The 14,881-nt window shown below is 26.5% G+C and overlaps 1 protein-coding gene across 5 annotated transcripts in view; it reads left to right on the forward strand.

Annotated features, from left to right (window-relative positions):
- The window catches only part of LOC135925210 (high affinity cAMP-specific and IBMX-insensitive 3',5'-cyclic phosphodiesterase 8B-like), a 44,320-nt gene extending 33,392 nt beyond the window's left edge, over nt 1–10,928 (forward strand). For 2 of the 5 annotated variants that reach the window (XM_065460425.1, XM_065460426.1), the window contains 10 exons: nt 51–99; nt 1,852–1,981; nt 2,377–2,575; nt 3,261–3,391; nt 3,692–3,778; nt 5,367–5,614; nt 6,037–6,360; nt 6,842–6,996; nt 9,643–9,772; nt 10,069–10,927. In XM_065460425.1, the coding sequence (XP_065316497.1) occupies nt 51–99; nt 1,852–1,981; nt 2,377–2,575; nt 3,261–3,391; nt 3,692–3,778; nt 5,367–5,614; nt 6,037–6,360; nt 6,842–6,996; nt 9,643–9,772; nt 10,069–10,223 (1,608 nt within the window). In that variant the 3' untranslated portion in view covers nt 10,224–10,927. Of the gene's footprint in view, nt 1–50; nt 100–1,851; nt 1,982–2,376; nt 2,576–3,260; nt 3,392–3,691; nt 3,779–5,366; nt 5,615–6,036; nt 6,361–6,841; nt 6,997–7,627; nt 7,680–9,642; nt 9,773–10,068 lie in introns of those variants that run through there. The other 3 variants (XM_065460427.1, XM_065460428.1, XM_065460429.1) reach the window with 3 other exon arrangements.
- The last annotated feature ends 3,953 nt before the right edge of the window (nt 10,929–14,881 follow it).

The raw sequence follows: 14,881 nt of genomic DNA on the forward strand, positions 1-14,881 counted from the left end.
TATCCCTTTGAAGGTTTATCAGTCTATGATATTATGTTATTTATTTCAAGGAGCCCAGACTGTCAAAGACCGGTATGATGAGAAAATATTCTGCCATACGTAAAAAATAAATACATACCACAAATTAATATTTATGATTGCAAACTTTTGATGACATTTACGCATTTATTTATGAGAAATACGTTTTTTAAATAAGAAATAGACAAAAAAATAACGTATGAATCAATGAATTTAGATCCTGAATAAAAGGAAAGTCAGATTTATTTGAGAAATCGACTTAGACTCTTCTTCGGATAGAATTTCAGATAACCATTAATAATTTTCCCGCAGGCTCTTATGGTATATACGGCGGCAATAAATAATATCCCTTCCTTCTGAATTTACTATTAGTAATTGCTCAAAAATCATTTCATACTAGCCTTGTAATAATAGTAATTTGTAGACTCTTTGCCCCAATTTAAATTTTAAACCTTATTTTCTAGTTTAATTTAAAAAAATATATAAATGTATCACCGCTAATTAAATGAGTTTAGATTTGTAAAAAAACAACAATAATGATAGGTTATTACAAAACTTCTGATAAAAAAAATTCTCTCTCGGTAATAGTCTTATATTACTGCTAAATATTCAGAATTCAATTAATTTTTTTAGGGCGTAATCTTGCCATGGGCATCATTCTTCCTGTGTGATTCGAAACTGGGTAATATGGCCCATTTTCATTATGTTTAATTACTATAATAATTAAAAGGTTTAAATGATTCATTGATAAATTTTTGGGGAAAAATGTTATTTGTTACTTTTTTTGTAGAGTAACTCGTAACGCGTTATTCTTTCGAGTAAATTTAATAATGTGCAATATATTTATTTTAAATTTTATGGAATAATCAATTTGATTAATTTCAGCTTAGTTTTCAGATCAAATATCTAAAGTAATGCTCCTTCCTTTGTAATTTTAATATTTACTACCTCATTTTTTTAAGAAATTTAACCCAGGATCGAGGTTTATTAAATTAACAAAGAATCTTATATTCAAATTGTAAAATTTAAAATGAATGTAATTTTTTGTAAAGTAACCTTAATATTTCTAACTAACACTAAAAATTTCTTGTAAGTGTTGAAACCTTTTTTAAAACTATACTTATTTTAAAAAAACTATATTTAATAATTAAATAAGAAATTGCAAAAGGTAAAAACTTTATTTAAACTAAAAAAAATATATTCACCCTTATCATAGAAATAGAACTATTATACCTTTCTAAAATCACTTGACAAAAATAATTTAATGTCGCGCAGTATATAAAATAAATAAGATAATATCTAAAATTAGAATCGCGCCACTTTTATATTATAATAAATATTTTAAAAATACAATGCCACTACACTACAAATAATACGAACTTAATATGCTGCAACAGTAACTAAAAAAGTAATTTTTACATACTTTTTAGCACATGTAAATGATAATACCTAGTTACTCTGTTGCATTTCTACGACACCAAACTAATAGATCAGCTTGGCCCGTGAAGATTTTTGATTTGAAAAGTTTTTCGGTCCTTATGGTCTATAAAATATTTTTATAGAGGTTACGGGTTCGGCCCATAATAATCTTTTTGAAAGAAAAAGGCATAAACTGGTTTAATTCTAAGAAAAATATACGAAAATCCGGCTTGGCTCAAAAATATTTTGGACAAGTTGTCCGGCTCGAAAAATATTTTGCCCAGCCCGAAAATTTTTTGGGTCAGGCTTCCTCCCGTGCCATGCAAATCTCAATATAAAGTAAATTAATTTAAAATGATTGAATGACAAAATTGATTATAAAATTTTTTACAATATAAATTTTTTTTTCTCTAGCGAATAACAATTACGAACTTCGAGAAGTTCACCCTTGGCTTGAAATACCCGATGATATTCAGAATTTGATCATGAAAGATAATCTTTGGGATTTTCCTATATTTCAATTGGAAAGATTGTCCCACAAAAAGTTAAATATTTAATTGATAATCTTCTTTAAAAGAACATTTTAAGGACCACCGTTGAGTTTCATAATTATTTATATTTCGAAAAACTAATTAAATATTTTTCATATGCTAGTTTTTTTTCTTTTTTTACTTGTAAAAATTTAAAACCAAGATTAAAGTCACATTTCAAAGGTCTATGAATTATTTTTCAGAATATTGTTGTCTAAAATTTTCAATGTTTTTTATGATTGACTTCTGCCTTCTTATCAGGTTTTATTTATACATTACAAAGTATTACCCTAGAAAATTTAAAAATAAAAGCAGGATTTTTCGTTTTAACTTAGGATGAGGATATTCCAATTAATACTTAATTAAAAAATAATATATAACCACGAATACAAATTGGAAATACATATAGACCGCTTTACTACCTGGCCATCAGAATTTTTGAAAGGTTTGGTCTAGATTCTTACCTTAAATGTTCTAACGAAGTTCTTCATGCCTGGCTACAGATGATAGAAAGTTATTACAAACAATCCAACTCATATCATAATTCAACCCACGCCGCTGATGTATTGCAAGGAACGGCTTATTTCTTACAAAATCCACTCATCAAAGTCACAATTTTTACTTATTAATCTTACATGAAATGATAAAATGAAAATGTATGAATAGCTTTTGAGATGAAAAGAAAGAGGAGTTAGATAGATTGCTTTTCTTTGAATTAGAATAACTAAATTAGAATAACTACTAACAATATTTATTAATGCCCAATTTTATAATGCATGCATATTTCATGTCTTTATTAATCAATAAAGTTATATAATAAAAAAAATTTGAAGCGCTTTATATGTTTTTTTTATCCGAATTTCCCTATTAAATTTATATCTCTACATAACGATTCAGTTCTAGCCATAATTTATCTTACCCACACAGCAGATGCCTTTTTGCCAAATCCATTGAATTCATCTAGAAATTGGGCTATTTTTAAAAATATTGAGGTGAAAATAAAATGAAAGAATGAGGTTTAAAGTAAGAATGCCTATGGAACAGAGACATGCTTATAAATTAAGAATCGTGAAAATACTTGTATTGAATTCTTACCGGGAAAAATATCTTTGCCACTTCCCTCTACCAATATTTAATATTATTTAAAATTTTAATTTTGATGGAGTAAAAGGAATTGGCGGATGGGCAAAAAATAGAAAATATAGCATAACGACTATCGAAATGACTGCGCAAACGATTGAATATTTTTTCCCTTAATATCATCAATTTTATGCCTTATATTATATTTTAAAGGAAGTTTTAGAGGAACACGAAGTTATGGGCGCCCTAATAGCAGCTGTGATTCACGACTTGGATCATCCTGGTAGAAATTCTGCTTTCCTATGCAATTCACACAGTGAACTCTCTATCCTTTACAATGACATGTAAAATAAAATTTTCTCATTTTTATATTAATGAAAACCACTCAAGGATGTTTCTTTTTTGACCTCATTTTTAATTGTTTTCTCCTTTATGAATCTATTCCTCCCAAAATGCTAAATGTTCTATTATTGACTTATTGACTCTTGTTTGTTAATATAAATTTCACACCAACCAAAACATATATACCCTTATGGTCATCTTATGGAGGTTTCATTGAACCAAAATTTGTTGATTTTTGAGGTTTCCCTTGAATTAGAGATGCAAAATCAAATTTTATTATATAATGATATCAAAAATAATAGGTCCGTTTTAGAAAGCCATCACGTGGCTTTAGCCTTTAAGCTCACCCTGGCAAATGACCAGTGCAATATCTTCAAAAATCTCAATAAGTAAATTTTTTAAAGATTTTCTACTTTGTTTTTTCTTGCCTATACCATTGGCCGATACACATTATTATGCAATTTTTTCCTGCAAAATATATTTATAAATAAAAATTGCAATCTTAGCCATTTTTATTTTGTATTTACTAATAAAAATTTCCTTTCATGCTTCCCTTTTTTTCAAATTTACATTTAATTTTTCATTTGACTTTCTAAAGAAAATGAACCTTCCAATAATAAAAAGTGAAAAAGAAATCTCACCTTAATATTCTTTAATTTAATCATTAACAGACCACGATATTTAAACAAATATTCAGCGAAGGACATTTAAAATTCAAGAAAAAAAAAGCTCTCTCTTGATTATATTAAGTTATTGTGTGTATATTTTTTGGTGATTTTTATTATATAACCATCGGTTGTATAGGCTCGATACCCCGGGAATATAGGGGTAATTCGGCAAAATAAAATGGCATCGGTGCATATCTGTTTTTGTCTTCGATATCTATAATAACCCTGCATTTATAGTTAGCACAAATTCGCGGTGTAGTATGCTAAAATACAGAATATTTTATATACGTTGCTGCGAATTCGCACTAACTATGAATGTAGGGTAATTTTTACTCATAATTAGTTTTGTTAAACCGCTCATTTTGAGACGATTTTTTAAAACGGCTAACTCAATATTTTAGCCAGAAAAATATTGCCTAAGCCTCGAGATTTCGATATTGTTCTTCTATGAGCAAAATCTTCAGGTTTGCTTGATATTTTTCTGGAAGAAATATTGAATTAGCCGTTAGCCGTTTTTAAAAATCGGCTCAAAACGAGCCGTTAATAACACTACTCTTGATATATATTACGAATTCCATGCCAAATTACCTAAACTTACCAGGCCTTCACATTTTTTACCAAACATTTTGAGGTTACTAAGAAGTTGAATATACAAATAAGTTGTAAAATTATAATGTTGACTCAATTATATGTCAGCCCCTGTTTAAAATGAAGAGCTAAAATTTATTATTTAGTTATACTAAATACTAGAGATAGGCGCTTAATATGAAAGAAAAAATTATACATTCGAAATTTTTTAACGAAATTTCTCTTTTGCTTGGTTCGTAAATCTCTTGTATAAAATACTACTCTTAGGAAAACTTCGAAAAGGGGTTGGGAATCGAGTTTTTAGGGGATTTGGTATGCAAATCATCATATATAATATGTTAAATAAATGTTGTTCGTGTACGAAACAAATAATCAAATCATCAAAAATTTGGTAAAAATATTTTGAGATGAAATTAAAAAAAATTTTTAGAGTGGTTATTTCGCCAAATAATAGTGGTGTGTTGTTAAGTAGTGACCCGATTTAGCCGATTAAATTATGGTCAAAATAACATTATGCAAGCCTCGAGATTTTATTAATAGATGCCCAAACATTTTTGCCAATGAGCGAAATCTCCAAGTTTGCCATTTTTTGGATACTTTAAAATTATTAAATATTATAATTATACAAACCAATAATTGAGAAAGAAGACTGGCCATCAATATAAAATATTAAATTGTATTATTCTATTATATATTTTCCTAAATATTTATATATAATCAGTGACGAATTTAAGGCTATAAGGACCGTTATAATAGACATGGTCTTAGCCACGGAAATGGCCAAGCATTTCGAGATCCTCTCCAAATTCCTAACTTTCCTCGACAAATGTCACTGTCTCACCAAGCTTAAGAAAAAAGAAAACAATCATTTGAGTAAAAAAAATTTATCCTTCAGTCAACTCTCTGCATCTGAGACTAGGAGAAGTTCTGTCGATAATAACGTCGATCCGGCTACTTTGCTCCTTCAACGTATATAGCGCTTAACTTTTTAGTCTTTCGACACAGTTATTTTATGCACTAGGAATTTTGATCGGTCACGGTTTATCAAAGTTGTAAATGATTTTTACATTTAAAGATAAATTATTTCTAAATGAGCAATATTTGTTTTAGAAGTTTTATTTTCGGTCAATGATTTAAATAATTATTATTTTGCATCATATATTATAGATCTAATTTTTTAAATGCCAATAAAACGAAATTCTATAACATAGCTAGGGCGCGCAAAGGCATATTCAGCAACACGCCTTAATTTAATTGTAGCGCACTCCTTAAAGTTTTTGTGAATCTATATCGAATCTCTACTTTTAACACGGTCTGATTGATAAGAGAAAACACTTTTTATCAATCTGTCTAACTCAACATTTTTTCTTATCTCGATGTATAATATATAGGAGAAGGCAATATCAAAGCTTTCAATATGGATACAGCCGACCTATCGAAAAGCAAACAGGAAAATTTAGCCAACGACCAAAATCTCAAAATTTTTCCATCCTTTCTTTCATCATCTTCGAAAGCCAATGATGATAATCATAATACAAATTATGCTAATCAAGGTATGACCATAAACTTTTCACCCCAAGATGACGAGTATTTAAACCTGCCACAACCAGCTGACAGAAGAAGTTCGTTAAATACTAGTAACACTAAACGGAACTATTGGAGAGAAGTAGTGATCGAGCTATTGGTAGGTTCCGATTCTGATATCGATAATGACGGTAATAATATTTTGGTTGAGACTACTTCGACTAAATGCTCTTTTTAAAATACATATATTGGGACGATTAAAAATGATTAGTAGTTACCTAAATCTTTTCCCGAAAATAAACATTTCCAAAATTTATTAATGTATATTAAATTTTTATTAGTGTCTTATAAAGATACTTATAATAGGCATATAAGTTATCAATTTCATTTCACTGATGGGGTACATTACATTTAATTAAATTATTTTAAGCACACAATTTTATTTAAATAAATATGAGTCTAACCTACATTTAATGTTCGATGAATTAAAAAAAATAAATAGTTAAAGAGATTTTTGTACTTGACTTTTTCAATATAAATTTGTAACTTAGGCTTATTTTTTTTAAATAAAGCTTGATGTTCTCGCTAGCTTTCATTTAGGTTTAAAAGAAAGAAAATTATTATGCTCCATAGAGGTGGTCTAACTCATATTAAAAAATTTGTTAATATTAGCTAAGTCATTAGTAGTGAGTCCAGAAGACGCTCAAAAGAACAGACGTCTTATATTAAATATGCTCATAAAATGTGGCGACGTTTCTAACCCATGTAGGCCTTTGGACATTTGTAAAGAATGGTCTAAGCGAATCGCAGAGGAATATTTTGAGCAGGTTTTTAATTTTGATTTATTTTGGTACGTTATCAATGCTCAATCACCCATATTTTACTTCGTTTAAATTTTAAAATACAAAAAAATGTATTTATATACATTATTTTAAAAAAATGTTTTTTTTACAACTTAATCGATAACATGTTAATTATATATAAACTAACAAGTAACCCGTTATGAATGACGGGTGAATCAGAATTCTCTTTTTTATTTGATGACGGGTGATTCAGAAATTCCTTTATTTTATGAATGTATATATATTTTGATGAGAGATCATTCAGAAATTTTCCCTTATTTTGATAAAGTATGTTAGCAAAGTATATATTTAGTACTTACCAGATCAATAAAATTTATTATTTGCATTTATGTTATTTTACATTTTGAAAATATAATCATGAAATAAAATATAGTTGGCCAAAATTATTGACTTCGGGTATTCTACCTATCTTAAACTATTTGAATCATATAAAAAATTTTAACGTTTTCGATTTGTTTTCGTTAAGCCATTTTATTCAAGAGAATGATAGTAATTAATTAGTTCAATTCTACATCTATTTATTTTATTTCTATTAGCTAGGAAATATTCTTCTAAAATCTTCCTATCTATTAATTTTTATTTTAAAATGATGCAGGCTCTTATCAAAGAAATTTCACTTAGGAACCTAAGGATATAGGGAGGGAGAGGTTTGCATTTTTTTCAAATAAAATCTATATATTGTATCTATATTAAGTTAAAAAGAATCATACTAATAGTTTAAGTTATATCATTATCATATCAATTTTAGAATATGAATTAAAGCATATGCCTAGGCTTAGATTTTGCTAAAGGAAGGGGGGAAGGGGGAGAGGGGTAGAAACCTTTTATAGGCCTGAATTTTTTAATCAAAGTCCGGCCCAGACCCACTAAAAAATTTATAGACCCGGCCCATACTATATATTAAAAAAAATCCCAAGCCATAATAAGTTTCAAAATTTTTTACCAAGCCCATATCCAAAAATTTAATTTGCTCTATTGTATTGAATGAAAACAAACAAAATTTCAGTGTATTTAAGCAATCATTTTGTTTGCAATATTGAAGTTTATTATTATTAGAAGAAAAAAATTGATAATTTTTTTAAGCTAGCAATTGTTTTAAATATGCTTATATTTAAATGAAAAGATTTTAGGCTTAAGTCCATTTAAAAGATTTTCAAAAACTCAGGATGGCTAGAAAATATGATATTAAGCCTAGGTCTCGGGGGGGGGGCACTATTGGGTGGGGTTTTCTCCCATAAATTTAGTCCACTTATTGTAGACCTTTGGCTATATTCGATTTTTATATAAATAATGTTGGGTTTTCACTTTTTTAAATATAAAAATGCTTTTTTCTTAAAATTTTGATTTATAGTCATTTTTTTTAAAAGTGTTTTTTTGAAATTTCAAATTCTTCTTTATTATAATATATCACAGGGGCCCGCCCCGAGTGAGAATGAGAACCGTTATGCCAGAACGAACCTTTATAATTTTTGAACCGGTTTAATACCGTTTTTGTTTTATATATATAAATTATAACTTAGACCATAATAATTAATATCTTGCACTTTACTTTTTACTGGGAAGTTTTTATACTGGTAATTTTTTTTAATTTTACAGTTTATCTAATATTTATTTTATTAATAAGTGTAAATCGAATAATATTGCATAATATAGATAAATAAATATTTTTTTTATAACCTGACTATAATGCATGATGGAAATAAAAAAATGAAAAAGGGTAAAGGTTCATGATAGAAGGCCAGAATATCCAGCTTCATAATGGGGAGTTTGAGAAATTTATTGTATACTATCCGAAATACCAAATCAAATAAATTCAGATGATAAAATAGAAAAATTCTTGCTTTCTCAAGAAAATGTCTCAAGATGTGATGGGGCTTGAAATTGTAAATAACAATTAGAGTGATAGTTTTCTTAATCAATTTATATAATGCTGAAAGAGTCCGGAAAGATACTTACTTAATGTTATGGGAGTCAAAAATAATATGTACTGAGTTATTTCAGCTAGCTTTATTCAGGCTTCCATCAACACAAGTTTCATTTAAAAGAGCATTCTCGGGATAATAATTTATTCTATTATCACAGCGTAAGCGTACAAATATAAATTCTGTACTTTTGGAACATATTAATTATATGTTCAAATCATATATTCATTATAAATCTCAAATATTTATTATAATTTGTAATTTGTATAATAACTAGTCATTTACGTTTTTGTGTCTTTCTGTTTTTTATTTTAATTTTTTTAATACAAATAAATTTTTTAAAACCTGATAAAACTATAATAATAAATCTTAACCGAACCGGAACCTTTATAATTGTTTGCTCCTGGACTGTAATCGAATCGGACCTTTATACAACGGTTCAGGCCCCTGATATATTGTATACATTGGAGGTGGGGTGTAGGAGAATTTTTTTGTCAGCTTAAAATGATATTTACGAGAATAGTGTAATTTTTCCTTGTTCTCTCCTGGCTATGTCTATGAATAAGGAATATATTTCGCATTAAATGACCTTTTTTATATGCTCATTTGTAAATAAATAACTTTCAATTGTTTTTTTTAAATCTTCTGAATAAATTTTTTTTTTAAAAATAAACCTTTATTTTTTTAGACCGACGAAGAGAAAAGGTTAAATTTACCTGTCGTTATGCCAACTTTTGACAGGCACACTTGCAATATTCCTCAATCTCAAATATCATTCAACGATTATTTTGTTTTCGGGATGTACGAAGCCTTTGATTGTAAGTTCCTTTTAACTTAATTGTTTTTTTACTGACAAAATTTCAATCAATAATTATAGGGGTGAAAGGGGAATATATAATTTTTTTTAAAAGAAAATTTTTTTTTCTAAATTAATTTAATTTTTTTATATTTTCAAATAGAGAAATCTGTAAACTGAATGCAATTTCAGTAGATAAGAAATTAAATTTTAATATTATAAGATCATGCGCATCGCATATTTTCAATTAAAAAAGATTTTTTATGATAGAAAAATTTAATATTTAAAAAAATATCTATTTTAAAAAAATATCAACAGCATTTTGTAGCATTTCAGAACTTATGGAAAATTCTAAATACAATTACAGATACTGGAAATTAATGGCGGACGATATTAAACAAAAAAGGTTAAGCGCTGCTCAGGTCTTTTCAGATATATCCATCCCAATTACTACAATCAATAATTCAAAATAGTAGGAAAAAAATCAAATTCACTACAATGTGTTATCGAAACACATAGTTTGGGAGTTTCATATTTTTCAACATGAATTCCCAAAATTTGTCGACACCTTTCACTTTTTCAAAAATATTTATAACAAATTTTTAGATTTTTTTTGGCGTTTATTAGCTACATAAAATAATATTAAACCAAAAAAGATTTATTGTAATGAATATCGTATATTTATAAATTAATATTTAAAGTTAAACAATAGACTTAAAATTGTACCTCCTCTTATCAACATTTGATTTGATTTTTTTAAATACAAATATTCAAATTTTGAAAAATAATCCGTCCACTTGAGATTATGCTAGTCTAAATAGGGAATTTTTCAAGTTGATTCAATCGATTAAATATAATAAATGAGTAACAATTTGACGTAATATATTTTTTTTAAAGCTGAAAAATTTAATATTATATTTTAACTTAAATAAATTATTTAATTATAGAGTTAATAATTTTTTAAAATAGAGAAATATATAGGAAATTTTTTATTATTAATTGATTTTCATATTTATTTTGTGTAACTTATTTATCATCATATCTGAATAGCCACTGCCTTAATAATAAATATAAATTTTATGAAATTTATTGTATTAATATTAGAAATATAAAATGTATATAAATCGCATATTTATTAAATAATTGTATTTTATTATTCATAGATTTGTATTTATAATAATAAACTAAATAAATTAAATATAATTCAACCTATTAAGCACAATAAAAATTAATTACATTAATGATTTATTATATCATAAGTGAAAATATGTTAAAGATTACAATAGAGTGTTCAAAACAAATATGTTTTATATTTTTAACCCAAAATTTTTTTAGTTACAATTTTTTTATCTATTTGATTAACGAATGACAACGCTACAGAACCTACGTCAACTAAGTTTGAAATTATAACCTAAAAGTAAAACTTATATTCATAATTTTTAAAACTTTAGCCTCTATTTTCATGGTCGGAAGAAAAATTAGCGCAGGTAAAAAGAATCCTAATCAAAACAACGATTTTAATGACGGACTGAACAAAGTATGCTGCTACATATCTGATATTTTTAAAATAGGAAGTTAAAACTGTGATCTTAAGTAAACTTAGGTCCTCCAAAGTTTGTCTATATCATAATTAAAGTTATTAAGATATACATAAATTAAAGTTAATAAAGTAGCCCACTACTTTTTTCATATTTGTAATCGTTAACATTAATATTCAAAAGTTGATAGTGTTAGCTTACGCGCTATTATTAATTTTTTGAAAGTAGCAAATTTTTACCTAAATATTATATAGTTGCCATTATTATCCAAAAATTAGACCCAAGTTTTTAATCAAGATAGATTAGCAATTAGTCTAATCTATACCTGTATATCAATTATTCTATGCATTTTGATACAATATTTACATTTTTTAATTAGATAATATTTTTTTCTCCATACTAGATTAATACTAGTTATTCTCAATCTGATTTAAGTAATAAAAACTACTTGATTCCCTTCTCTGAAGTTAATTCAACTGTTAAATTAATTAATTTTATCTTTTTTGAAGGTTCTTTTTTATTTACCTTATAAAAAATTATTTACCTTATAAAAAATGTTAAATGAAATTTTTTTAAATATTTTCCAAATTACTTTTTTTAGATAACATTATTAAAATTTTTAAGCTAACAACAACTACGTCAAAATTACATTTGGTAAAAAAAAATTTGAAAATTTTGAGGTGGCTCCTCAAATTTTTCAAGGTCGGGCCCCTGCACCTCTCCCCCTAGTGACGCTACTGATTTATTCATACCAATAATAGCTAAAAGGCCAAGTGTTGGCCTTACGCCCTAATCTTCTTCCAGGGTCTAGTTTATTACAGCTAAAATCTATCATTCAAACGAAAGTTTTTACTTTCCTAAATAATTGCAACTTGATTTCGATAACACATTTTATGTCACACCACCTCTTAATATTTTTAACAGTCTCTTATTCCATCGTTCTACTTAATCAATCTTTCCTAAAAACCGAGCTCACAAAAAAGATATCTCATAGTCCTTTTTAATAACTGAATATTTAGACAAAATTTATAATTTTAAAAAATCTTTTAATTATACGTTGTAAATAGACAATTATTATAATTGTATATATTATATCTAAATAATATGTCAAACTGAATAAAATATAATATTTAATAAGAAATTATATCGAGAATATATTTTTTTATTTATATATATTTCCTTAAGAGTTTATCTGTGATTTAATTTGATTCAATTATAAAAATTATAACCCAAAAAAAGATAATAATATAATCATAATATTATTATGTAGTACCGATCTTCATTTAGATATAAAATGCAAATTTAATACCAATTACATATCAATTAAATAAACTGGCCAAAGATTAAAAAATATAGATTTCTTAGCCCATTTATCTGTATCTAGCTAGCAGTGACGAGGCGTCAAGTTTACTACTAGGGAAGCTATCAAAAAAATTTTTTATTTTATTTATTAGTCAGACCATAAAAAATTAAGATTTTATAAATAAGCGGAATTCGTCTTTGTTTTTGAGTAAAATGATCCAGTACTGAATTATAAAAGTTATTACTAGATTTTAAATTTTTCAATAATTTTTTTTCAATAGAAATCAAAGCTAGATTTGATAATCGATTTTGACTCATTCTGTTTCTACAATAAGATTTGATTATTTTTAAAGATGAAAACCCCCGTTCTGCACTTGCTGTTGTTGCAGCCAAAGTTAAAATGAATTTGCATAATTTAAAAAACTCTTTAAAACTTTTCATCAAATCGGTATTAATTAAAAATTCAAGTATTTCATAAACATTTTTTCTCTTTCTAAATTCATCGTCACGAAACACTACCTTTAATTCGGTTTCCAGATTGTGTAAGTCGAAAAATTGAGAATAAGTGTCATTTAAATTGTCTAATAAATATTTTGGGAAATTTTGATTAAATATTTGAAATTTACTAATATCTAACAATTCGACGAATTTGATATTTTTTAATGTATCAAACCGAAAATCAATTTCATTGGTTATAGTATCTATTATTTTAATTATCAAATTTTTATAAAATTCTCTTGTATAAGGCAATCCGGATCTTTTACGTTTTTTATCTAAATTGTCTTCAATATTTTCCTTTACATTTAAATTTCTCCAAAAAACATCAAAGTTTTCTATGTTAGATTTAACTGAATACTTTTAAGACAATATGATACATCATTAATTTAAGTTTGAAGTATATCAAATAATAAATCGGATTCTAGAAAAACTTCTTGAAAAAAATATAACAAAATTAGAAAATTTGCATCATTTAATATATTTAAATAACCACGAGATGTTATTAGAACATCATTATCCCAAACAATATCAGATTCTTCATCAATCATACTTTCAAAAAAAACGACTAGATCCTTCAAATAATTGAAAACTGTTTGAACCAGCCGATCATTGTATTCCCATCTTGTTGGGGCTACTCGTGGTAATCTTTTTTTAACATATTTATCAAATTCTGCTGTACGCTTAGATGATGTACTAAAAAAACTGGCTAAACCAGATAAAGTTGCAAAAAAAACCTTGCATCCTTTAATTTTGCTGCAAGATTTTGATAATATAAGATTTAACTTGTGGGCAAAACAATGAATATAAAGTGCAGAAAGATTGACGTCTCTAATTTTTGCTTGCAGTCCATGTGAATCACCTGACATAACAGCTGCGCCATCGTAACTTTGACCTATCAATTTTTTGATAATTTTCTTATCATTCAAAAATTTAATGACAAATTTTGATAAAGAATTAGCATCACGATGCATTGTAACATCAAAGAATTCAAGAAATCTTTCATATAATGTCCCGTTATTTAAAACATATCGAAGAACTACAGCCAGTTGGGATTTATTATTTATATCAATTGTTTCATCTAATATTGTTATAAATTCCGTTTCTTCCAATTCATCTAATATTTTTTGGTGTAAGACATATGAAATGGAATTAATTAAATCATTTTGGATATCACTTGATAGTCCAATAAAATTTGTACTATTTTCTAAATGATGTTTTAATAGCAAATTTTCTTCCGTGAGCAAATAAATTAATTCAATATAATTTCCTCTATTTACTGAATTAGGTGATTCATCATCACCATGGAATGCGAGCTGCTGAACTCCAAGAAAACATATAGAATTGATTAAAATTTTCAATATTTCTCTATTTGATTTAACTTTCGAATTATGCTGTTCGATTGATATTTTGCGCATCGAATCTATCATATTTTCAATACGAATTTCGTCAAATGTTTTTAAATGAATCATCGACTGCAAATGAGCTGTTGATTCTTCATGTCGTTTAACTGCCTTTGAAAAATTATTCATATCCGAAAATCCTCTATCATTCCAAACATATTTTTCCTTTGGGAATAATAAGCATGACCAACAATATAGAGAATTAGAAAATTCACATCCAGTGAGCCATTCATATTTATCGATAGAAAAATTACGAATGCAAGATTTTATTTCTTTTTTTAAATTTCTTAAAATTGGCTTTGGTCTTCCTTTTTCAATAATTAATTTTTTGGTATCAAAATTTCTTGAGCTAAATGATAATATTAATAAATTATCAATAATACAATTACAATT

Source organism: Gordionus sp. m RMFG-2023, chromosome 2 (genome assembly GCF_954871325.1).
Source record: "Gordionus sp. m RMFG-2023 chromosome 2, tfGorSpeb1-WG-v2, whole genome shotgun sequence".
NCBI classification, from domain to species: Eukaryota; Metazoa; Nematomorpha; class Gordioida; order Chordodea; family Parachordodidae; genus Gordionus; species Gordionus sp. m RMFG-2023.